Below are 25,258 nucleotides of genomic sequence, written 5' to 3'. Positions count from 1 at the left end.
AAAGGCGTGGGAAGGAGCCGGGGGGGGGGGGGGGGGGGGGCGGTGGGAGGTGCACCACACACGCCAACATGACGACAAAGTCCACGCAACGACACGCACGGGCGCCGTCCGTCTTCTTGCTCCGCTCCTCCCCTTTCACGACGTGGGAAACAACGGCGACACGCAAAGGCCACGAGCGGTACTGCCATTTGTTTTAAAAAAAATTTTTATTTCTTTTTTAACTACTTGACATCAATAAATTTGATGGTAGAAAAGTCTATTTCATTACTTATACATTTAGATAGATACATTAAACAGCTGGGAAAATACTTTTCAGAAGGCGTCATTCCTGCCTAATTTCTACATGAGAAAACATTTCCATTGTTTCTTGTTTGTTTGTTCAAAAAAAGATCCTAGTTTCTAGAAAAAAAAAATCATAATTACACGTCAAAGAAAATGATGAACCATTTCAAACTGAGTGTGTGTAGCGCGACTGTATCATCTGAGTCTCACTTTTCCAATTGAACTCCCTTTTGGACAGTCTTCGAATTTATTGAGATGTACCTGTACTGTAATTCGACTTCTCGTGTAGTTAATACCAAAATAGTTATCGTTAAAACCAAAACGTTCGATAAAAAACATTACATTTTGACTTCCCCTTTACATTTATTGTCATCACCTAAATTCAAATTCAAATTTGGACAAAGAGTAGAAAGTAAAAATTTTTGCTTTCAAATGAAATGAAACCATTTTTTGAAAAATGAAACAATTTTCTATTTGAAAGAATCTATTTCAGTTTTCAAAATTTAAATAGGTTTTGCTTTGCAGTTTGTTCGTGAAATAATACAAAAAGGATTCATTCATCTCAACTTTGATTTGAAAAGTAAAAATAAAAATATGAATGAGCAAAAGTTATATCAGTGTAAAAATGAGTTAACCGCTGTCCAATCAAATGAAAGTAAAACTACGCAGGAATAAAATAAGGAGGATGGAGCACGGAGCCATGCGGAGCCCCCCCAGCATCGAGCTGCAAGTGACATGACACGTCAGCCTTTTGAGAGATGACGGCGCCTGTCGCCATGACGACCGGCACCCGCAGCCATGTCGGATGACATTAATTGACCTTGACGCACCTAATCCCATCTGATATAGTGTACGAAGACATCCTGCTTTTTATAAATATAACCCAAAAAGAATCTACAAGCATTGCAATGTGCAATAATCCCATCGTTCAACGTCACTCCAAACCGCTTTTCATCTCCACCAAGCACAAATCACGCCAGTTAGTCATCACGCAAAAAGTAACCAATCAAGCTACTTTTAATTTCGCATGCATTTTATTATTTTGTTTGATTATAATTCATTCACTGCCCACTGATTTCAAAGCAAAGCGTTGCCAGCCGTTTTAGAGCATTTGGACTCTTCTTTCTTGCCAGTTTTTTTTTTTTTTTTTTTTTACCCACCCCCCCCTCTTTTACACGCCGTTTGTCATTCCCTCCATGAACTGCGTCACCTTTTCTCACTTTCTGCTACCTACCGCGACACGTGCTCTGTTTCGACCATACATATACGTACTGCTGGGGTGTCAGGTGCCGAAACTTGTCCGACTTCCATCGTGTTGGTCATTTTTCTCCCTCTTAATCAACACGACAAGCTGAGATTCACTGCCTACATCTTTATCTTCTTCTCCAAACGTGCGGCTCTCAAGCGCAGAGCGATGCAACGTCGCCGTCTGTAGGGATCTCTTTGTCATGACAGTCGTTTACAAGCCTGAATTTCACACACACGGCGGGGCTGGGCGAGACTGTCGTCCGTGACTACCCGCTGAAAAACAATGGATGAATGTCAACATTTCAGGAGCATTAAACGGTTGGATTCTAGCTCACGAATAGGCCAAGGCGGAGAATGAATTCATACACGTTAAAAAATACATAGTTAATATTCAATGATAAAATGTAAAGTTGTACAACAAACGGAGGTTAAGCCGAGGTACCGCTGTTGTTAAATAACAGTCGTGCGGTGTGCCGAGAGGAGGTTGGCCGCGAAGCGCGCGCGCTGACAAGATGGTTGCCACGGCGATAGAAAAATACGGTCACTGACTAGAAACGCGCACAGACTGGGAGGGATGCCACGACGACGTGTGTGAGACTGCGCGTGCATGGTTGCCACGGCAACAAGGGCGGCCCGAAAGAGCGCGAAAGGCGTGTTGAAGTGGACTTGTGGGAGATGTCACTAAAAAAAAAAACAGAAAATTGATCAAAATCGACAGATGGAAATGCACGAAATACGATGCAAGATATTTGCTACTTGGCAGCAAATGGTAAACGATGCCAAATTTTGCTTCACGCCTTGAATGGGGGGGAACTAGCGCCATCTGGAGGACACAACTAGGAACACTGACAAACGACAACTGAGGCATTGATACATCGCTTGCTTGATTTTTTGCTTTGTGTTGAGAGTCAAAAGTAGTTTGGAGTAGAAAAAAATGTAAATAAAATTGAGCAATTAAGGTACTACGATGTTCTCGCAGGGACGGCTCTCTCTGTTTGGCATGTATGTCTGCTTATGACATTACGACCAAAACAAACATTCTATTTAAGAGGGGGTGTGAGATCATTCCACGAAATTACCAACAATTCCCAATTAATTAGCATATACATTTTCAAATTTAGATGTTTTTTTCCCCCTAAATTCCCCCGCTAAAATGTCCAGAAACTTTATGGATGATTTTATTCCATGAAAAGTTTCAAATTTGGAATATTTTCAAAATTCCCCAAGCTAAAATTCCTCGTGAAATTTGATCAGAAACTTTCTGGAAATTTACCAGAAAGTTAGTGTGAGCCAACTTTGAACTTTGAAATTCCCGGTTGATAACTTCGAGAAATTTCCATTGAACGTTTGTAATCTGGACTATTTCAAAAATTTGCTACCTTAACTTCCCATGGAAATTCACCAGAAAGTATCCACCCCTATTAAGCGCCAACCTTCAATTTTGTAAATTCCTGGTTTAATCCAGCGAAATTCCTGTTCGTTCCCATGGAGCGTTTACAATTAGAAACAGGTCCAAAATTCTCCAGCTCAACTTGCCAATGACAATTACTGCCCACGTTCCAGAAACTTCCCATTCCCGTGCAGCGCTCGTGTTTACGGACGCCGTACGCCCAGAAAGCGAGTCCGAGTTGAAGCGGGCCCGTTGAAAGGACGCTGGGGACGCATCGTAATTTCCCGAAGCGGCGTAGAACACGCACGGCCAAGTAAGACCACAAACCGCGCGGGCGTCTCGATGCCGCTAGGCCTTGGTGATGATTCCCTCCTTGATGAGGAAGTCGTAGATCTTGCGCGTCTTGTTGACGTCGATCTTGATGAGCGCTCGCGCCTGAGCCAATCGCAGGCCGCCCTGACGACGACACTCGTCCAGCAGGGCCTGCTTGTACTCCAAATACGCGCCCGGCACCAGACGCACTACCTGACACAACTGGACAAACAACAACAACAACAACAACAACAACAATAATAAGGAACATACACGACATCTGATGATACCTGTTCAAGCTTGTTCAACTTGAAACCCTAACTCGGGCTTTAAACCCTAATTTGAAACCTTAACCCAGGCCTGAAACCATAATTAGAAACTATGATTTCAATTTGAAACCCTAATCCTGTCTTGAAACAATAATTTGAAACCCCAACGCAGGTTTGAACCCCGAATTTGAAACCGTAAACCTGCCTTGAAATCCCAATTCGAAACCCTACTACCATACAGGCCGGCGTACCTCTCTCTCTCGCTCGTTGAGCTTCTCCGTACCGGGCAGTCCGGTCAGGTTGAGGGGAGGGGCGCTCCTCCTGCCCGTTGCTATGGAAACACACGCAACACAACACTCTCGGTCGGTCGCGCGGTACGTTGATGTTTCACAATCCACGCGACCGTTCTCTCGTGGCAGAAACGAACAACCAGAAATAATCGGGCACCTGATGTCGTGATAGTCGCGACGGCCGGTGTGATGCCAGCGTCTCTGCAGTCGGGAGATTTAAAGTCACGCTATTAATAATCTCTCACACGCACACACGCACGCACGCACGCACGCACGCACGCAGGTAGACGGCCGCAGCGTGTGCGCGTCTTACATGGCGGCCTGCTTGCTGAGCCACTGCTGGCAGGCTCGCCCGTCGTGGATGTACTGCAGCACGTCGCACAGCACGGTCCTCTTGCGACGCTCGTCCTCGCGCAGACGCTTCACACGGTCGTACACTTTGGCGCCTGAGCCGCACAGACACACCGCCGCTAGGCGCTACGTCGCTACGCGGGGCGCGACGCGTTCGGGCCGGGACTCACCGCAGAAAGACTTGATCCCGGCCTCGCGGTACTCCTGCAGCCTGCGGACCTCCCGTCGCAGCTCAAATTCCACTACAAAGACACATACAATAAATATACAAACCACAAGCAATACATTTAACTTTTGGGATTTGTTTTTTTAAAAGGTAAAGTGTAGGTAGAAATGCCTGGTGGCAGGCAGCGTGCTGGCATAAATTGGTGAGGTTTCAGGCGTGGTGTAACCAACGTGAATACCAGGGAGCGGTCCGCGAGTGGGAGAGAAAAAATCAAATCAAATCAAAAAAAAGAAATGTCTCAACTTTCCAAATTTGGAGCAGGCAAGTAGAGGCAGCATTTATTTGCCACAGCGAGAAACTGCCGTGCCCAAAGCTGTTGCGGCTTCCCGCATTCAGATAATGGATGCAAACTGGATCGCGTACTGGATATTATTGTAAACTAGAGAAAGCAATTCCTGTGGAAATTGCACGTGACGGCTGGCCAAGTGACGCTCAACTGGAATGCTGTACAATTAAATGACTTCAAGAAATGTTGAATGTGAGACGTGAGGGGGAGATAAAGGTGTATTTCTTACATTTGATTGTGAAAAGTGTGCAAGAGTTTGAATTTGGAATGTGAAAGAAGGCCTTTTTAAAAATTAAATTCTCATTCACTATAAAAAAAAAAAAACTGTAGAATTATAATTTGCGCCACACCGATCAATTGATTTCATCGGCCGACATTGACGTTTTTTTTTTTTTTTTTTTTTTTTTTTTTAAATCGACAAAAATTGGATTACATTTTTTTGGTGATATAACACATTACAACGTAAAACAAAGGCATTCAAACAAAAATCAGCTTAAAAAAACTGGCAGATTTTTCTCTCTGTTGTTGTAGTTAAATATACTAAAGGACAAAGTATTGTAAAAACAATCCACTGTTCCTCCTGGAATTCATATCTTTACTGCTGAAAGCATGAAGGGACCCCAAAAGAAGTTATTTTATTTATATATATTTTTAAATTATTCGGACAATTAATCGGTTATCTGGGCCCTACCGATAATTGAAAAAAAAAAGGGTTTTGGTACGGAAAAACATATCCCAGTGATGTTTTGAGTGCGATACTGACGCGCATGACTTTCGATGAATTTGTCGTGCTCAACAGGTCCGGTGACTCTGGCGAATCGTCTCATGAGTTCGTAGAGATCCTGGACCTCCTTCGGGTAGCAATGCTCCTGGACTGCGAGAGACCAATGCGAGAGAGCGCAGTGAGAAGTAGGAACACAAATGCCGGCGCTCTCGCGCGAGCTTAACACCTCGTCAGAAGCGAAGGAAACAAAAATCGGCCACAAACAAAGCAGCATTGAAACGTTCAAGTAAATATCATCTCACAATGGATTCAGTCACTGACTTGGACAGAAACATCGTTTTAGAAAAATTCATATTATTTAGGGGGGAAAAAAGAAAGTAACCCTTACTTGAAGCCCTACTTTGAAGGTTTGAAACCCTCCTTTGAAACCCTGACCCTAGAGGAATCGCAATTTCAAACCCGACCCTCGCTTGAAAAAGGAGTTTTGAAACCCTATCCCAAGTCTGGAATGCCACCCTTGGCTGGAAACCTTCATTTGAATCCTGAACTTGCTCAAGCTTGAAACCCGACTTTGGAAACCTAACCCTCATTTAAAAGCCGAACTGTGGGTTGAAACCCAAACCTAGGATTGAAATCTTTGCTACCCTAATTTCAAACCCGTTTCGAACCCCAACTCAGTCTTGAAACCCTAACCCAAGCTTACTTTGAAACCCTAACTCTTTTTTGAAATCCAAATGTGAAACCCCAACCCAGGTTGGAAACTCTAATTTGAAAGCATCAACCTGACTTGATACCGTTATTTGACAGACATGACATTATCAAATTCTACCAGTTAACATCTAAAGCTTCACTAGTCGTAGTAGCAGTGGTAGCACGCAAATGTCAACTAGTACACAGTTTTGCCTCACTGGTCATGTAGTCCTCCAACTATTAAGCCAGTTGTTCTACTAGTATGCAAATATGCCATACAGTAAGTAGTATGTAGTGGAAAGTCATTACTAGTAAGTCAGTTGTCCTATTAGTGCGCCCTAGTCAAGCTAATTTGATGTGATGTCTTTTTGTTGAGGACAAAGAGAAAATGGCTTGTGCTGTAAGACGGGAGGACAGAAATGTCAGGGAAAGCCTGCGAGAACATCTGAACTTTTGGTTAAAGGCATTTTAAAGGGGAGGCAGGTGTGCGCTGACCCCCATTTACATGAGTTGGAACGTGATTGGTTCATTCTGAACACCTCCGTCATAAGAGGGTGTGCACACTTGTGCAAACACATCCAAAAGAGATTTTTTTTAATTTACTTGTACAGGTTATACGTCACACTAATGGTGTTTTTATTTTTTTCTCTTTTAAAAAAAAATAATAAAAAAACATTCCTCTTGGTCTCATTCGTGCGCTAACCTTGAGCAAATTGTGATCTCAGTTTGTTGCGCATTGGCCACCTCTGAGCTTGAGCTGAAGAACACTCCGGAGACGAAAGCTGCTGAGGGGGCGTTAGACAGAAGAGTGTGTGTGTGTGTGTGTGTGTGTGTGTGCTTCTCGGGCTCAAGTAGAAACACATGCACGCACACACAATCTCTGACAGTCTCCATGACGACCGTTCGGCAGCTCGACGGCTAGCGTGACTTGTCTTTTGTCTCCAGGGGGCTGCGAGAGATAAGGAGCGATGCCGCGGGGGGGGGGGGGGGGGGGGGGGGGGGGGGGGGGGCATGAATAAATCATAAGCGCACAACTTCAACCTCCTAACACAGACCAAGCACAGCAACACGTGTGGACGCACACGCGGCGTCACGCGGGCGCTCGGCTGTTAGCTTGTTGCCATAGCAACCCCGTGTGTCTGTGTGTGTGTCAGCGGTTAACTCACTTTGGAATTTGCGCATGTTGATGAGTCCATGATCGCGAATTATCCTGGAAAACAAACCCAAAAAGAAAAACATAGCTCACTTTTTAGCACGTGATCATTTCAACAGAACACAGCAGCAACGTGCGCGACGTGACTAATATTATTTCGCTGATTTCTTGTGTGTCTTCTAAGGTGGCGGTTATCATGAATGAGTGGCAGACAAATGGTAGCGTTGTTTATTTGATGCAAGCGCAGGTAGCCGCAGACTTCTTTTTACTATGCAGATTAATTGTAGTTATTCAATATATTTCTATTGAGCACGAAACTGGAACCAGGAGCATTGATTATACGACACAGACATTGTGCGCCGTGGACTACTTTTTTTAAACTCTGTGGCTCATTTCAATAACTGGCGAAAACAACGATATTCTTACGAATCACATGACGCAGACTTGTACATGCACATGAGGCCCTGCGAGGCGTGCATTCTTTTTGGACTATTTCTAGTCATTGGGGTGATTTCTGTTGTACAAGGTGCCAGTTAACCTGGATAACTGGCTCGAGGAGCAATCCAATTAATTATCTGACATGGACAACGTGGCGGCACATGGCTGGGCGTGCCGCGGAATTCTTTTTTGACTCTGCGGATGATTTCGAGTTGTGTTGATTTCAATTGCGCAAGAGAGCGATTATTCTGCATAATTGGCAGAAGCGTTTTTTTGGGGGGTTTGGTAAGGAAAAACCCCAAAATGTAATCACCAGTTGTGTAAACAATAAAAATGTGATTATTGCGGAAAACCGCAGATGACAAAAATGTGGATCATAAAGCCAAGGAAAGACATTTACATATTTCTAACCTATTGATGAATCCCTAAGGCCTGGATGCAAGTTCCTGAATCTTATTCCGCTTTTATTGAATGTTCAATGAATGGTCTAATAGAATGGTCACTATGATTTTTTTTTTTTTTTTTACATTGAGAGGAGCCAAAACTTAAACATAAAATCAGCCTTCCCTTGATGAGTCAATTTGTATTGATTCGTGGACTGTGCCGAGGACGCCACCTAGTGACGAGATGGCTTCATCACAGAGTGCTGCAAACCTACTTTTTTCTGCGTTGTCTCTCCTTCAGACGCGAATGGTAAATATCCACCACGGCCAGCTTGAGCGCTGAAACGCCATCCAAAATATCATATCACAATATGATGTGTTGGCGAGCCTCGACCGTCGTCACGCGCTACCCACCGCGCAGAACGTCTGAGTCATCGTCCACAAAGTCGATGTCTTTCAGATCCCATTCGGCATAGTTGTCAAACTCCTGTGCGGCCAAACAGAGATGATGATTATTATTTGAATTATTAATAAGAGCGGAGCATGCAGTTGATTAGTCATCGTCCCACGTATCTGACAACAACGTCAGAGTGAAAGGTAAACGTTGGGATGAGTCATTGCCTAGTGGGAGTCACCCCATCAATTGGACTTCAGTCAGAGGCGGGTCGCCATCAAAACAAACCTCTGACTTGCTCATCCGAAATGTCTCACCTCTATGAAGTCGGCTCTGGCCGGCATGTAGCCCGCCATGTCCCTGGAAAGCACCGAGTCAAAGGTGGGCCGAGGCGGGTCCTCGCTCGCTGCTGGGATGAAGATTATTGTTATGCACCGGCGACGCACACGAAAATTTGAAATATAAAGGAACATTTGGAGATTGTAATTTAAAATGTAAAACTCAAAACCCAAATAGATACATTTCGTGTACTACGCGTGTTTTTTTCTTTCTGACATGCATAGAGGTGCGTTGAGATGAGTGCCTGTACGTCCGAATCGTACCGCTAGATGGCGACGGCACACGTCAAAACATGCAGCCGCCATAAATCAATTCACATTGGTTTCCTTGCGGTGGAAGGACAAAATATCAGTTGGTGACAGTTTGGGCTCAAACTCGCCGTCTAAATCCACATTCGCTATTTGCACGGCCGATAACGAATGACTAGCGAATCATAATCTAGTTGTTATTCCTTGCCCTATTCCGAAATAAAGAAGTTATGGAAAATTTGAAAACCTGATTAACCCCAAGTTAATCAGTTAGTGCCAGGTATGCCGGCGCCTTTTGTTTCCAAACATTATGAAAGGTCTACAGATTGACACAGAAAGCATTAGTGTACTGTAACTGACATTTGAAAGGAATGGCGCTGTCGGCAAAGCGAGCGTCTTTGGTCTTGCGTAGGCCGAGCAGCGTGGACGAGAAGAGAGGATTGTTGATGAAGTTCTTCATGTAGTGACTCTCGCACTCCTCCTTGCTTTTGCTGCGCATCTGATAGGCCACGTCCTGCCTACAGAGTTCAAAAACATCAACAGCAAGCAAAGGAACGCAAAAACAAAAAGGGAGCAATAATCAATAATCATCATCGATACTTGACTGACCAATTCCCAAAGCCACAATCCATCACGGCCTCCAGCAGAGCCATCTCCTCCTGCGCCGTCCAGCCGGGCTCCAGAACGGGGAAGTCGGAGGTCTGGAGACGAGAAGGAACTGGACTGAAACGGACTTTGGGGATTCGTTCTGGTGTTTCGTGCAAGGACGGGCCACTGCTGACATCTCTTTCACTCATTTACACGACTGAAAGACACACGACTGCAAGCTCTATTGCTACTGAAAAACTCTCACACACTACTGTCAGACTCTTGACAGAAAGTACTGAAACACTCCAACACACCACTGCAATTTTATTAGCTCACACACACACACACACGACTAAAATGCTCCTCCAAACTGCTCTCTTTACGACTACTGAAACGCATATTTCAGTAGTGTGAGCGAAGATAATTCCAGGAACGTGTGTGAGAGCATTTCATTATTGTGGTCAATGTATGACGTCAATATGGCTGACCAGAGCGATACGGTAAATACGCAACCGTTCGTCATGTTCTAACCGGAAAAATACAGGTTACATAAATAAACACAATGAAAAAGGTCAACCTGAACGGGGTCCCCGATGGCCCCCTCATAACTTACCATAATTTCATAGTTGTGATCGCTTTGATGTTTTTTGTACTCGAACCCTCTGGTGAAACACTGAAAAAAATAGAAGAAACGAGGTTATTGGGCATCCGGGGAAGCCTGTTCAACTCGACGTGGACATGTCGTCACCTGGAGGCAGAGGCGGAAAGGTGAAGGTCCGCATTCGGCACACTTGATGTACGGCTCGGTGAGGTACGACGAGCAGCCTCTGCACGGCGGCTTATCGAAGGGGTCGTCTGAGAAGAACAAGTACGACATAATTGGCATCCAACGTTCAGTGGAGGTCAGCGATGATGCAATATTTGTTACATTGATGTCGCATTTTCCCCTAAAGTTGGTTTGCTCAAATAACGTGATTCATTTTGAGGTTTATTTCTCTCAATGAATAATTTGTTAAATGATTTTGAACAAGGGCGGCACGGTGCGCGACTGGTTAGAGCGTCTGCCTCACAGTTCTGAGGACCGGGGTTCAATCCCTGTGTGGAGCTTGCATGTTCTCCCCGTGCCTGCGTGGGTTTTCTCCGGGCACTCCGGTTTCCTCCCACATCCCAAAAACATGCGTGCGAGGTTAAGTGACAACTCTAAATTGCCCGTAGGTGTGAATGTGAGTGCAAATGGTTGTTTGTTTGTATGTGCCCTGCGATTGGCTGGCAAGCGGTTCAGGGTGTACCCCGCCTCCTGGCCGAAAATAGCTGGGATAGGCTCCGGCAGCCCGCGACCCGCGTGAGGACAAGCGGCTCACAAAATGGATGGATGGATTTTGAACAATATGATGTAAGATTGTTTTTATTTTATATTTTTATTTTAATATATTCAAATTATTATAGTTCATTTTATTAGTTGATGAATTATAATTACATGAATTGTTAATAATATCATGCAAAAATAGCACAAATATTTGTTTAATTATTTTATTGCTTGCATTAATTTAGCCATATTCTCCTCTAAAATGTATTTTGATTCATTATCTAATAATTTGTTGATGCAATCATTTCATACAATAATAAAATATTTTTTATTTGGAAATAATTGGTTGATAAATTAGAATTACATGAAATTCTAATACAGCAACAAGTAGCATGGATTATTATTATTTCATTTGTTGCTATATTTTAGCCGTATTCCCCTAATATTTCTGACTCACTTATCAAATTAATTAATGTATTAATCGTGTTATTCTGAGTAAAAAGGAACCTTTTCGCATGTACTTTTAGCGGGGTTTTTTTTTGTTTTTTTTTAATCATTATTGTATAATTAGTCCATTCATTGTATTGAGTAAATATCCGAGGTAACTTTGGGCAGGAGGCGGGGTCCACCCTGAACCGGTCGCCAGCCAATCGCAGGGCGCATAGAAACAAACAACCATTCGCACCTACGGGCAATTTCGAGTCTTCAATGAACGTAACACACGTTTTCGGGATGCGGGAGGAAACCGGAGTGCCCGGATAAAACAAAATACAAGTTCAGATTTTAATCATACATTTAAATAACATTAACGTAAAGAATCTAATTTATATATAACAACGAGTGTTGTTAAAACTAAAATTGTTTTACACGCATTTTCAATATTTTAACTACTATTATTTGAACTCATCTTCTATGAATGCCGTACCCTGTGTGTCCATTTTTAAAATCGAATGCAGATTTATGTTCTGCAAAGTGGCTTTACAAGCAATAGACAATACAGCATAAAAACTACTGAACTAGCCAACTGTGCTAATGCTACGTGGCTGGCAGACCATAACTCCACAACATAAAACCTACTACATATTTCCAACCACTCAATTAAAAAAAAAAGTGTTTAAGGGACACATTTTCCAATTAAACAGTTACGTGAAAGAAACAACGTACAGCGTTATTTCGCCTTACGCTAACGTTAGCATAACAATGATAACTCGGTTGTTGTGCATCGTGACGACTGCCAAACGCTTCAACGTGACTCGTATAAAAACACAACTTACTCCCGAAAGAGGAAAGGTGCTCCATGTGATTATATTTGGGATTCTATTTGAGAAAAGGGGGAACAAACGACGCCGAAATGGACACAAGTGATGTTCCGGCGTGATCGATTTTTCTCGACTCGGCACGCCGACCTGTTGTTGGGTTCCACAAGCAAGTACAAACTAGTCGAGCACGGATCGCAGCAGGAAAAAAAAAAAAAACATGAAATCGCGATCGTTTTCAGTTGGACCACTCGATGGTAGTGTTGTTCCTTTTTGCACTCGGAGAAAAATAGACTTCTAAGTTTCGGTGTAATGTACTGTCCACATGATTGAAGCAAAATAAATCAATAATAATAATTTAAAAAATGTTTTTTTCCAACCCCTACATGCTGTTCTTCGACTACCCTCACAATCGATATTAAATTATGAACTACAGATCTTTTCAAAATGTATTATTAGCCTGACTGATAATCAATAACCCTCAAGCTATAGTTAAGAGAAAATGAAGTTATTATTATTAATAATAATTAGTATTAATTTAATTTACTTATTTTAAATAAGTAAATTTCTTTTTTTGGGCGGGTGGGGGGGGGGCACTTACGGAAAAGTTAGCAAATTGCATGGTGAAAAAAACCCAAAAAACATTTCACATATTTTTATTGCTCTTTTATTTGACCTGCAAAGTATATAAGGGGTCATATTAATTGCTAAGGTACACCCCAAATATCAATATAAGAATATAGATTATACTGTACATTCTAACCTGTTTGATTACATTACTATTCATATTCAATTCCAAAAATAATGTAGATTTATAAATGCACAATTTCAGCTGCTGATACTTCATGAAAACAATGTTGGTTATGATGTCATGCCATGTGGACATGTGTGCCCCCCCCTGCGCTGGCCCCTCACAACAACATCAGCGCCTTGCGGCCAAGCTGCTGTCTCTCCATCCACAAGACGCCATCCCCCCCGCCCGCTCCCGCTGTACCTTCACACCCAGTGTGAAAGCCCACGACCCCCCACCGGCAACACCCTGCCTTGAGGTTTCTCCGATGGAGAAGTGTGCCACATCATACAATGCGCCCCACCCACCCGCCTCCATTCCGTCCTTAACCCCCCCCTTCTAGAAAAGCACTTCCCAGCTGCTGTCGTTTGAATAGCGGGGCCCCTCGCAAGAAAGGAGGGCATCTGGCACACACAAACACCTTTTAAGTGCTCCTGTCATGGAAATGTCCTGCAACAAGATTAGGCGTTGTTTGAAATGGACGCGAGGCTTTACTGAAATGAGTCGCCTGGTCAATGCATGACGTCAATATGGCTCAGGTCGAGCGCTCGAGCCAAGTGGAGGTCGGCAGTCAGCGTAAAAGCCCTTTCGTGGAACTTTACATTCTTATGACTCGGGCCCAAGAATATCCCAAATTGTCTATAATATCGAACGACAGGTCAGTAAAAAGTCACAGTGTATTTTTTCTTTAACACCACTTAAATATCTACGAACAACAGTATTTATTTACGATCATTCTTACTGTAAACGACATGTTGTCCATATCACACATCTTGTAAATAACATCATTTTTTTCCAGGCGGTGTCACATTGATTTAGGCTGAGAGGTCCTTTAAAAAAAACCAGTTCCCTCTGAGACTTTGGAAAGATGAGCTTCGGGACAGAACGGACACGTCTACTCAACAGCCGCACGAACGTCCTGAACCTCAAGGCAAACCGAAGCTCCGGAAAGAAGAAACAGAGCTGAAGTTTTGAATCTTAGATGAGCTCCCTTGGCAAACAGAACGAGGCCATTGTGTTTATTAAAAAAGAAAAAAGAAAAAAAAAAAGTCAGCTGCATGCTTCACTGTATTTTGTCCTGATCTTGGAACTGATATTGTGTTCATCTTTACTCAGTTTTCACTGCGACGATGTTGATGTTCTGTCACAGTCCGCCATTTCTTTCATGACAGACAGCCAATCGGGATATACGTGGGGCGGCATGGCTCGGGTGGTCGTCTCTCAAGCCAAAGGCTGTGGGCTTGACCCTCAGCCCTCGTGACCACGTTGAAGTGTCTTTGAGCAAGATACTGAAGCCCCAGTTGCTCCTGACGCTGCGTCATCGGTAGGTGGACGAGGAGACAGCGTTAAAGTGCTTTGAGTACCTTGAAGGTAGAAAAGCGCTATTCAAGTGAAAGCCCATTCTTCTAGCCACAGTGAGACACCTCCTATTTAAGGCTTTGTTGATTAGGCAATCACTTTCTAGTCTCCAACAATCACACACGCAAGACGCTACAACACGACCAAGTGACAGTTCCGCCTTATCACGTTTGCCTGTTCCTGTCCCGTGGCTGTTGGGGATTCTGCTACAAGGTCAACAAGATTTGAGTTTCCTCTTTTCTAATTAAGACAACAGTGAAATCCGAGCATTTCCTCATCTATTTTCCGTGGATTGCAGAACATTTTACGTTACTCTGGCCCAAGACAAATTCCCAATCTTCAAAGCCTGACCCGCTCAACTGTAAAGTGAACTGCGCTGTATCCTGGATTTGAACTGAGCTGTCGCAGTTGATCCTAAATTGGTTATTAAAATCCTTTCCAACTATTCTGGTGGTTTGGTGTTTGGTGCTTGGGTCCTTCACCACACTGGCCCCCCGTTTGACTTCACTATTTCAAGATCCAGCATGACCCTTCAAAAACCAACACTTGCATGTTTCGGTGGGTACCTGGACAAACGTGGTCGAAACGCAGTTCTGAAATGATTTAAAACTGTAATTTGACATTCTAACCCTTGTTTCAAGCCCTAATCCTGTATCTTGAAAGTCTAGTCTCAAACGCTAACCCCGTCTTGAAATCATACTCCTTGCTTTCAAGTCATTATCGTGCGGTTTTTTTTCAGATGGATGACATCGTCTCTCAACAATCTCCAAGCAAACTGTCATGACTGTTGTCGTGTACTTTGATGCTATTAGGAAAAATAGAAGCCCACCAGCAACAAGCCAGCCCCCCCGCGTATGAAAACAAACCGCATAATGAGCATTGTGTTATGTTGGCCAGACGCGGGCTCAACCTCAGGCGGCACCGTGAATCTTGGGCAAATGTCCATGCCTAACTATTTGAGTCCTCACTTGACTTTCTGTCGTGGTGGTGCGGAATCTGCTACAGCCCCACATCGTGCAGTTGGGAGTTTTTCTAAGACCCCAGCCGCCGCTTGGTCCGTGTTTTGCTTCGTCACGGTCACAGATGTACTTTCAGACATTTATTGAACATGACAAACAGCCAACAACCGACACAAAATGAAAACACTCATAAGGAGTATGGAGCAGACGTTAAGGCAGACTGACCGTGACGTTAATGGCCAATCAGCGCTGGAGGCAGAGCTCCCGACCTCGCTCACTAGGCCAGACCCCTTAAAGGTGCATGATTACACTACTGCATGTGTGTGTGTGTGTGTGTGTGTGTGTGTGTGTGTGTGTGAGCGTGTGATTTTCAGCTCAATTTAACCTCCTAAAACCAGTTTTCTTTACATGCTCTTTTATTATGTGACAAAATGTGCTTTGGGGGAGGGCTGGGGGAGAGTTTGGTGAAACCCTGCATATTTGCGGTTCCGCATTCGTCAATTTACCGTTCCAAAGTCGAACTAAAATCAAATTGTTCCAGAACCAAAGCAACATTGCCCATAGGAAATAATGCAAATCCCATTAATCTGTTCAAGGTAACTCCCCCCAAAAAAAGAAAAAGAAAATTTATAGAGTATGAGCACAGATTAACACATAAAACAATGTGAAATATATATATAAAGACAAATAAAATGGATAAATGAACAATAAACAATACTTTTACATTTTCTCAACGTGATATCGACATTTAAACCAATGCAAGTCACGGTCCCTATGACCATGTGATACTCTGTTAGCACCATCTATTGGTAAAACGTTTACACTGCAGCTAAGTAGTGGGTTGCGTAGTCCAGTGAGCTGCCCAAATATGAACACACACACACACACACACACACACACGACCTGTGTGAACTTTGCGCTCGGTGATTCCTTACAGCAGAGTGAATCTCGCACAACAACGTCACAACGCATCAGTCAGTGGGACACTACGGGCTTTTGGTTGCTTTAGTGCCGTTCCCAGTGGCCCATTGAGCCAGAAGAGCAAATCCAGCCGTGATCTGCTAGAAGAATGCTGAAGCCTACTACGTGTCGCGTTAAAGAATGGAGAGGACTAAAAGCACGGGGGTTGCCGAGGGGACAAAGTGGAAAGTTTTTACGCAGGCTCAACTCTTTTGTCATCGGCGCGTGAAGGGTCAAGTAATAAAGTAAGGAAGTAATAAAGTACTAAATTATGGGGCAGTGTTATTCCAAGTAGCCCTGCGATTGTCTGGCGACCGGTTCGGGGTGTACCCCGCCTCCCGCCCGAAGATAGCCGGGATAGGCTCCAGCAGCCCGCGACCCGAGTCAGGATACGCGGATGGATGGATGGATGGATGGATGTGATGACAAGTAGACCGTTTTAGAAGCACATTCAAGAACAGCAAAATGGTCAGGAAAAACATTCAGTTGGATTTGGATTGCTCTGATTTAATAGAACCCATCAAGCTGTTTTGGAACTCTTGTTCCAAACCCTAGCAGGGCCTGAAAAACCTAAACCTGAGTCAAAACCGTACTTTTAAACCTCAACTTGAAACCCTAACCCAGGCTAGACCTCCTGAAACATGAAATTGGGTAGACATGTAACATCACGCGGGGGCGTGCAAAAAAAAAAAAAAAAAAAAGTCTGAAGAAGCCGTGTGGGGGAAAGACATTTTGGTTTGCAGCGTCGCGAGACGATTTTGACATTTTTGCTGATCATTTGGCGGACGTGAGTTTATGTTTGATTTTGCGAGCGAAAAGTCAGCAGCATATGTTTCTCGTTGCCGCCAAACAGGATGACGACGTCGACGTACCGAACGCCCTCGGACTGGCCCGGCCTCCGGCACGTGAGGCCGTCGCAAATTCACTAGCACGTGCTCCGCGCGTACTCAACGCAACTCAACCGCTGTGCACGTTTCGACGCATTTTTTTCCACTCGGCTGGCCGACGTGTTGCACGCAGGACATTTTCCCTGACTCGGCGGATTGTGGCTGATTTTGGGGGCGGCGCAGTGAGTGACACAAAATCACAGTTTTGTTTGTCTATGAGGCCGCAAGAAGAATGAGAGGCAGCGAATTCACTTTTCCTGTGTTCTGCTGCGCTGCAAGGTGTTCCTACTATTTTGCAGCGTGAAACCCAAACTATTGGCATTGTTAGAATTAAAAAAATAATAATAATAATAAATCTGCCCCTGAAGCCAGTTTGACTTGGCAACATGAAATTTGGTAGACATGCCCATTATGAATAGACGCACAAAAAAAGTCTCAAGAAAGCAAGCAAGTTGACCATTTTGGTTTGAAGCTGCCATTTTAGGGTCATTTCCCTTTAAGGCGAATGACCCTTTTGGATATGACCCCATGGAGTCCAAAAAAAGTACTGCGCCCCGAAAAGCAGTTTCGTTTAGTAAAATCTAATTTGGTAGACATGTCCATCATGAGGAGACCCACCAAACATCTCAAGAAGCCAGGCATAAAACGACACTGGAAGTTATCCATGTTGGGTTAAAGCAATCATTTTAAAGGTCAGGAATATTATTATTATATATATATATTATTTCCGCCCCCAAGTCATGGGCCCCTTAGCAACATGAAGTTTGGCAGATTGTGACATTATCTGCTCTTATTGTTTTATTGTGATTGCTTTTTGCATGCCTCCCACATCTGCTTTATGTTCCATCAGTTGTTTTACTGTGGGTTTTGTTTCTTTTGTTGACACGCCGCACAAATGAGCGCGCTACAAATGTTTCATGCGTCGTCAACGGATTATTTTCTCACTGAGTCGTATTTTCACTCAAGGCTGCATCGTGAAAAAACACACGACAGCCACCGCCGTAAATACGACGCGGGCACATGCGCGAATTAAGCCCTCCATAATGCTCTGTGATTGATTATCTTGGCTAAACGTGGCTTGCATCTTCAAGGATGAAATGGATTCTCACGGTTGGAAATAAAATCTCTGCAAACACACGAACAAGTCGGCTCAGAATGGAGGTAACTGACCGGGACCATACAAAGTTCACAAGGCAAGTATGACATTTGTGGAGCGGTGATGGTTTGCGCTAACAAAACATGCTAAATGTTAGCACCGGGCTGGAAAGAACAGAATGATCAAATTAACAATAAAGCATCGGACAAATTTGAAAATACACTAATCATTTTTTTCCCCATTACTCGAGACCATGTGTAAGAGTATTGGCAACACTGAAAAGTACCAAAAAAAATCATATTAAAAGAAGGTGAAATACATTTCCACAGGTGAAAATGTATTCATCAGAGGAAACCGCTTTTTTTTTTTTTTTTTTTTTTTTTTTATAGAAAATCTCACAATATTACAAGCATAAAGTCTTATTATTTTCTCGAAAATTAAGTTGGAATCTTGGGAGAGAAAAAAAATGCATATTTTCTTTCAGTAAAAATTTGAGTACTTTTGAGAAAAACTTGTCATATTATGAAAAGAAAGTTTTATTTAAATTTTTTTTAAGACAAAAAGAAGTCCCCCAAAGGAGGACATTATTTCCCCAGATAAAAAAAATAATACGTGTAAGTGTGGTACAAATAGTGAACCCTGACACTCGGCACCGTGGAAGCAAAAGCTGCCACACGCACACAAATTATGATTTATTACAAATGATTACTCATTGAATTTGAGTCTTACTCTAATTGCAGTAAGAGTGACGCAAATGTTTAGAGTTTTTGCTCGAGTACTTGCTAGCTGTGTTAGCTGCTATGCCAGCTGGTCAAGATCAAACTTCGCCATATATAGCAATAAACCAATAAAACTTTGATTTTACTATCTTTTTTCTTAATAATATGAGTCAAGGGCTTGCGTTGGTTTGAGTGACATACTTCACTCGGGCTAAATATATTGACAAAATATGAAAACCAGGTGAGAGGACTTACCTTGTGTGCCAATTAGCTTGATGAGGCCATTTCTGCGGAGTCATGTAGAATCAGAATCAGAATCAGAATCAGAATCATCTTTATTTGCCAAGTATGTCCAAAACACACAAGGAATTTGTCTCCGGTCACTTTATTTAATTTTTGTGTCTCTTTCTCTTTATGAAAAGGTCTACTAACCGGTGTTGGGTAGATGACTTTGGAAATGTGATCTGTTACAATTACAGTTACCCTGTTGACAATGTAATAGTAGTGTAACTAGTTCAATGACTTTCTCAAAGTAGCGTAACTCATTACATTTTGATGACTTTTCTTAATTTTGAATGAGTGCATCAACAGGACTAAAATAAATTGTTTTAAAAAAAAAACATGATGAAATGTAAATACGTAAGACAAATGTGTTTGTTGCATTATACTTGTACAGCATGTGAAAAACCACCATATACTACCATGTTGACCTAATGACAAATGTGCACAATTTGGACAACATCGCTCTATATGACAAACTAGATGAGGGAATGTTGCATAAAAAAAGTGCATTTCCCCATGCAGCTCATGTATCTCGTGACATGTTAGCATAGCAAGCTTAATAAAGTTGCATTCTTCAAGAATTAAGTTGTACTATCTTTAAGATTGTTATCAAAATAAAGCTTTCAGCCTCGTTCTGGCAGCTCGTGCGACGAATACAGTCGTATTTTCCTCAAGAACTTAGATGTTTTCAAAAAGTTGTTGTTTTGAATAACACTCGTGAATTTTTTTGTGAATTATTCCACAAGTCATACTTTGGTCGTATATTTTTCATGAGCAAAACAAGTTGAAAAGGAAAGAACGATATTAAAAATAAATGTAAAAAAGTTGCATTTTTGGAAAATCAGGTCGCATTTTCGTCAAGAAAAAAAACTTTTTGGCCAGAAGTCTTACAAGAAGCAACTTGTTTTTTAGAGCAGTAATAGTAATTTTCGAGAATTAAACTATTTTCATCGTTTTTTGTTTTTTTTTGAGGAAAACAGTAAAAGTAATTCTTTTTCAAGAATAGTCGTACTTCCTTAAAGGAAAGCTGCATTTTTCCAAGAAAACTGATAATGTCATGAGAATAAAGTAAAATAAAGAATAGTAATTTTCTTCAAGAAGATTTTTCTTTTTCAAGAAAAGCAGTAATCTTGTGACAATAAAGTTATTACAGGATTTATTTTTTTGTAATTGTATTTTCTTTTTAAAAGTGTATTTTTCAAGAATAAAAAATTACTAGTGCCGATGATAGCTGGGATATTCTCCAGCACGCCCGCGACCCTATCTATATCTATATCGATATCGATATAGATATATATAACATGCATCTAATGTACTGTATGTGGTGACGTCGTGTGTGTTGCGATCGCCACAACCTGGCGCAAACAATCTCGCTCGCGCGTGTGTGAGAAGCTCATCAAAGTGCGTCGAAGCGGCCCGACGGTGCACATCCAAGGGCTCCATGTTACGAGGTGTGACAAGAAAGAAACGAGACCGCGCTCGCGACGCGCTGCCAATGGCCTGACTGCTGACGTCACACAGTTATGTTGTGCTGGACACGATTCGAAAAAAAAAAACAGACGCTCGCTGCTCCCACTCTGTGCTTCGGTGTCGCGCGCCGCCATCGTGCTTTGACGCGCTCTCTCCTGTGCTTGTTTTTCACAATTTTGTCCGCCGCTAGTGTCACACACTCGCTCTGTGCTTCATTTTCAGCGTTTGTGAGGCACACTGAAGTCCTATTTTTCCGCTGTCTCGGCATGTGCTTCTTTATCATCGGGGTTTCGTGGAGCACACGGTTGTGACACTTCTTCGGGTATCTCTGTGCTTCTTTTTCAGGCTGCTGTCATGCTGTGTCACATTGTCACTGTGCTTCTCACTTTGTACTTTTATTTTTAAATCATCATTTCGTGCGACACGCTGCTGTCACACTGTCGTATTGCCACTCGTGTGCCCCTTTTTCAGGCTTTTGTGTAGCTCGCTGCCGTGAAGGTTGAATTTGATTTGGATTCACATTTTTTGTTGACCGATGACTGAAGTCATGTGAGTGGATATGCAGGAGGCACCTGCATTTATTTTATGTCATTTTTTTTACAGATTACCATCAATCCTGTGGATTAGGAAAAAAAATCCAGTAGGTGAGGATTATAAATGAGGGCATTATCCATCCAAATGTGTTATTCACTGCTACAAGCGTGGCGCGTCTTCATCTGGACAGGTCGGCCGCCGTTACGTAAATCACATCTGGTGTCAAGATCCACGGAGGTGGGCTTCCTGCGAGCGGTGGGTGGCAGTCGGGGGATGGGCGGGCGCAGGTCAGGACAACATATGGCCCCCTCCTTACGAGGGTAGGGTTCAAAGGTGAGAGCCCTCCATCCATCTGTGAGCAGGAGTCAAAGCGACAGTTGAAGTCGCAACTTGACGCTTCTGGCGTCTCTGCGGGTCGAACGCGGCCGCCCGTGTCGATGTTTTCTATATTAAACGTGACAAGGGCTCCAACTAACGATTATACAAATAACTCAATCATTTAAAAAAAAAAAAAAAAATGTCCATCCCTTTATTCAAAAACAGGACATGATTTCAAATTGACAGTGCAGAATATACACGCAAAACAAATTGATTGCGATTCCTCTCATTGGTTTGGTCGGCAACGTCAAAAAAAAAAGTATTTATTATTTTCCATCGTAAAATCAGATGCTTGCAAAAGTCTTATTTTGATTAAACACAAAGATAATCAGTCTGCATTCATGGAGGACCACAGAGGCCAGAGAATAGTTACCGTTGAGATCCTGAAATTCCCCGGATTTTGACAATTTGAAGTTAAAGGAGGTCTGCAAACCATTAATCAATGATCAGAATAGTTGTTGATTAATTTGAAAATCAATTTGTTGTCAGTTATTCAATTAACGGCACCTCTACATGTGACCGTCATGCATCATTTCAGAAATTGTTCAGGAGTAAAGCAACTTATAAGCAAACGATCATCTCCTCACATTCAACTGTAAATAAGCAAAGTGCCAAACTCTGGTTGCATTCAAGCATTATGACAGGAAATTCATTGACAAATGGCAACACTCAACACAAAATTCCTTACGATATCGTTCTTGCGGCAAACGTTTTGCGCAGGAAAGGAAGCGAAAGATTGTAATTATGGGTTTGAGAAACGCCAAATCCTCTGATTTCAGCCTCCCAAACATGAAAACGGAATAGTACAAGCGACCCTAATTTGAAGTTTTTCAAGATACGAGCCATCATTTGGCTGTTTTTCTTTGCTGCATTATGCAGCTTACTGAAGTTTTCACCAGGTCCATGTATACGTCTTCATTATACTGATCCCTGGTGGCCAAGACGCATACACCAGAAGAAGGAGCAGCGCAATGTAGCACATACAGTTCGATTTTTTACATGCTATATAACTATTTCATCACTCTGTTTTTATACATTTCAGCATTACAGAGTGCTATTTTTCTTACTAAAAAAAACATATTCCAAACATTTTTGTTGTTGCATCTATCTCAATTAACCAGCGAATTTAGTTTCTGCTTTCAGGACTGCATACATTTCTTCAAGTCTCGGCGCCCTTTGCACGATGGTCATTGCACCGGACGATTGCTCTATTAGTCATTCAAACTGCTCTCATTGCTAGAGAATTTCTTTCACAATTGAACAAAAAAAAATAAAAATAATAATTGATTACCGGCAACCTTTTATTGCTCGGTGACTGTTTTTCTCAATGTCTCAAAAGTGTTCTCTGACAATTGACAGTCTGTTGTCGTACTAGAGCGGCTCCGACTACCGGAGACAAATTCCTTGTGTGTTTTGGACATACTTGCCAAATAAAGGTGATTCTGATTCTGTTGAAGGCTTGTGGAGGATTTTCATGTAAGTTTGCAGTGTTGAAAGAGCAATACAGAAAGAACCGTATCATCTGCGTAAAGAAGAGCGTTGCCGTCTGTAATCCTATTTATGAAAATAGCAAACAGAAAATAACCTAGTGTTGAGCCTTGAGGAACACCCCAGATTGAGAGTTGCCAAGGTTTATAGATTGTAGTCGCTGAGATGAATAATTTCAAAACGAGCTAAATCGAACATCAGGGCTCGGATTTATTCTACTGTTTTCCGTTGAGAGAAAATCGTGAGCGATGGTATTGACGCAGCTACACGCAATTTATAGGGGTCATCCACCCTTGGTTCTGGCTCTCCTCAAGGTAGTTGGTGACCAAGTTCACAGAGGCTCATTTCGGAGAAAACTATACGCTCAAGGCGTTCGCTAACGGATTGTCCAGCCTTTTTGTCGGATTAGCAATAGGCCACAAAGCCCAAAGGGCGGCGTACAGTGTGTGCGGGAGCTGCCTATAGCATCTACAGGAGGTGACAACAAAAGAAAATATGGACTTGTTCGTCCGAAAGGTGTTTGATGGGCTTCTTCGGCACTAAACTCATTCAAGCATGCCTTTAAGGAGCATACATTAAGATTAAGAGGGAGACTTCAAAAAAAAAGAAACTAAAGGTTCTTTGTCAGCCTCAATTTGAAACCGCATCTTCAGGCAGTGCTGGACTGTAAGCGAAGGCAAGAACACTTGATTTTAAAAGCATGACTGGTCTGAGACGCCTAACAATTGACTGGCCTGAAATATTCCAACTATCCTGTCCATACAGGTAAATACGATGTCTTTCATGCATTGGATTATAACAACAGTAATAATATTAGACTGTATGTTTAAAAATATCGACATTTGCAAAATAAATCCAATTAAATCCAATTCATGAATAAAATCGATTTTATTTTACACACATTTATATCATATTAATACATCATATGTTGATGCTATTTTTCATTTTACAAATCATATTCATGTATTCATAGTACCATCTGCAGATAAGTCATATATATATATATATATATAGGATTTTGATTTTATTTCTAGCTTTAATACAGGGTTTTACATGCATATATTATTACAGCATTATATATTATAAATATAATGGATGTTATTTTACATTTTCTACCCATAATTTAGTTTTTTTATATTACAATATATCATAAATACATTGGATTTTATTTTATAATTTAAATAATTGTATATTTATTATTATTATATTATATATATTATTAAAATTGGTTGGATTTTATTTTACAACTTCTATAGCTGATTCTATTATTATTCCAACATTATTATAAATATAAAGCATTCAAGTTTTTATAACATAGTTATTATTACAATATGAGACAATATTATTTATTATATGTTACTGTAATTATAAATGATAAAGACCTATAAAATAATTTAAAAGAATACAAAAATTCATACATAGACATTTTTATATTTAGAAAAATTGGAAAGGAAAATTGTTGTGTGCAACAATGAGCAAAGGTTAAATAAACCAATTTCAAATGAAGTTCAAATGACTGTTCGACAATTTATACAATTTGCAGATAAAATTCACTATATATACAATACATACGTATATAAACTATATCAAGTCCACGTAGATAAGCTACCGAATGAGTCGGGCTCCTGCAGTTCTTGAAATGTTAAAGGTACACATTACATAAAAGAATGACTACATAATAATATCAAAAAAATGTTTTTTATTTTGTGTGCTGCGAGTCACCCGCGTGGCAAAGGGTCGACGTCAAATCGCCGAATTAGCCCCCCCCCCTATTTTCCTTGTGCGTGTTCAGCCCTCGCTCACATGCACGCCGTGTCCCCCGTGACACCGAGTTGACAGGAAGCGGCTAATATTACCTCGCCAAGGCTGTAATGAAAGCAAGATGACGGAGGAGTGAGACATCGCCTTTGACGTTTTCTTCACTGCGCAGCCTCAGCGGCGGAGATAAAAGCGTTTTTAGCAATTTGCGGGCTTCACACTGACTGGAGCCATGGACGGACGGGTGCACGGGTTGTACTGAAGCCAGACAAAAATGCAAAATGGTGTGCTGAAACATCTTTGGACCAAACCATAGACTCGCTCAAAGTCAATTTGCTAACTATCGTAAGACAGCAGACGTTTGGTCGCGTTGTCGTGTTTTACAGCGAGTCCTCAAACCTGAAA

At 42.0% G+C, this 25,258-nt stretch overlaps 1 protein-coding gene across 2 annotated transcripts in view; it reads right to left on the bottom strand.

Moving 5' to 3' along the window:
• Positions 1-3,265: 3,265 nt before the first annotated feature.
• tada2a (transcriptional adaptor 2A) overlaps positions 3,266-25,258 on the bottom strand; it is a 33,358-nt gene continuing 11,365 nt past the window's right edge. Inside the window, exons 1-15 of one of the 2 annotated variants that reach the window (XM_061681573.1) lie at positions 12,192-12,328; positions 10,360-10,466; positions 10,225-10,284; positions 9,633-9,724; positions 9,384-9,541; positions 8,754-8,842; positions 8,457-8,529; positions 8,318-8,381; positions 7,235-7,278; positions 5,418-5,528; positions 4,313-4,384; positions 4,105-4,237; positions 3,949-3,992; positions 3,753-3,832; positions 3,266-3,454 (exon numbers count right to left, since the gene is read on the bottom strand). In XM_061681573.1, the coding sequence (XP_061537557.1) occupies positions 3,269-3,454; positions 3,753-3,832; positions 3,949-3,992; positions 4,105-4,237; positions 4,313-4,384; positions 5,418-5,528; positions 7,235-7,278; positions 8,318-8,381; positions 8,457-8,529; positions 8,754-8,842; positions 9,384-9,541; positions 9,633-9,724; positions 10,225-10,284; positions 10,360-10,466; positions 12,192-12,216 (1,338 nt within the window). In that variant the 5' untranslated portion in view covers positions 12,217-12,328 and the 3' untranslated portion in view covers positions 3,266-3,268. Of the gene's footprint in view, positions 3,455-3,752; positions 3,833-3,948; positions 3,993-4,104; positions 4,238-4,312; positions 4,385-5,417; positions 5,529-7,234; positions 7,279-8,317; positions 8,382-8,456; positions 8,530-8,753; positions 8,843-9,383; positions 9,542-9,632; positions 9,725-10,224; positions 10,285-10,359; positions 10,467-12,191; positions 12,329-25,258 lie in introns of those variants that run through there. The other variant, XM_061681572.1, reaches the window with a different exon arrangement.

The sequence above is a fragment of the Phycodurus eques genome, chromosome 7 (genome assembly GCF_024500275.1).
Source record: "Phycodurus eques isolate BA_2022a chromosome 7, UOR_Pequ_1.1, whole genome shotgun sequence".
Taxonomy (NCBI): Eukaryota; Metazoa; Chordata; class Actinopteri; order Syngnathiformes; family Syngnathidae; genus Phycodurus; species Phycodurus eques.
This window is presented reverse-complemented; position numbering and strand designations above follow the sequence as displayed.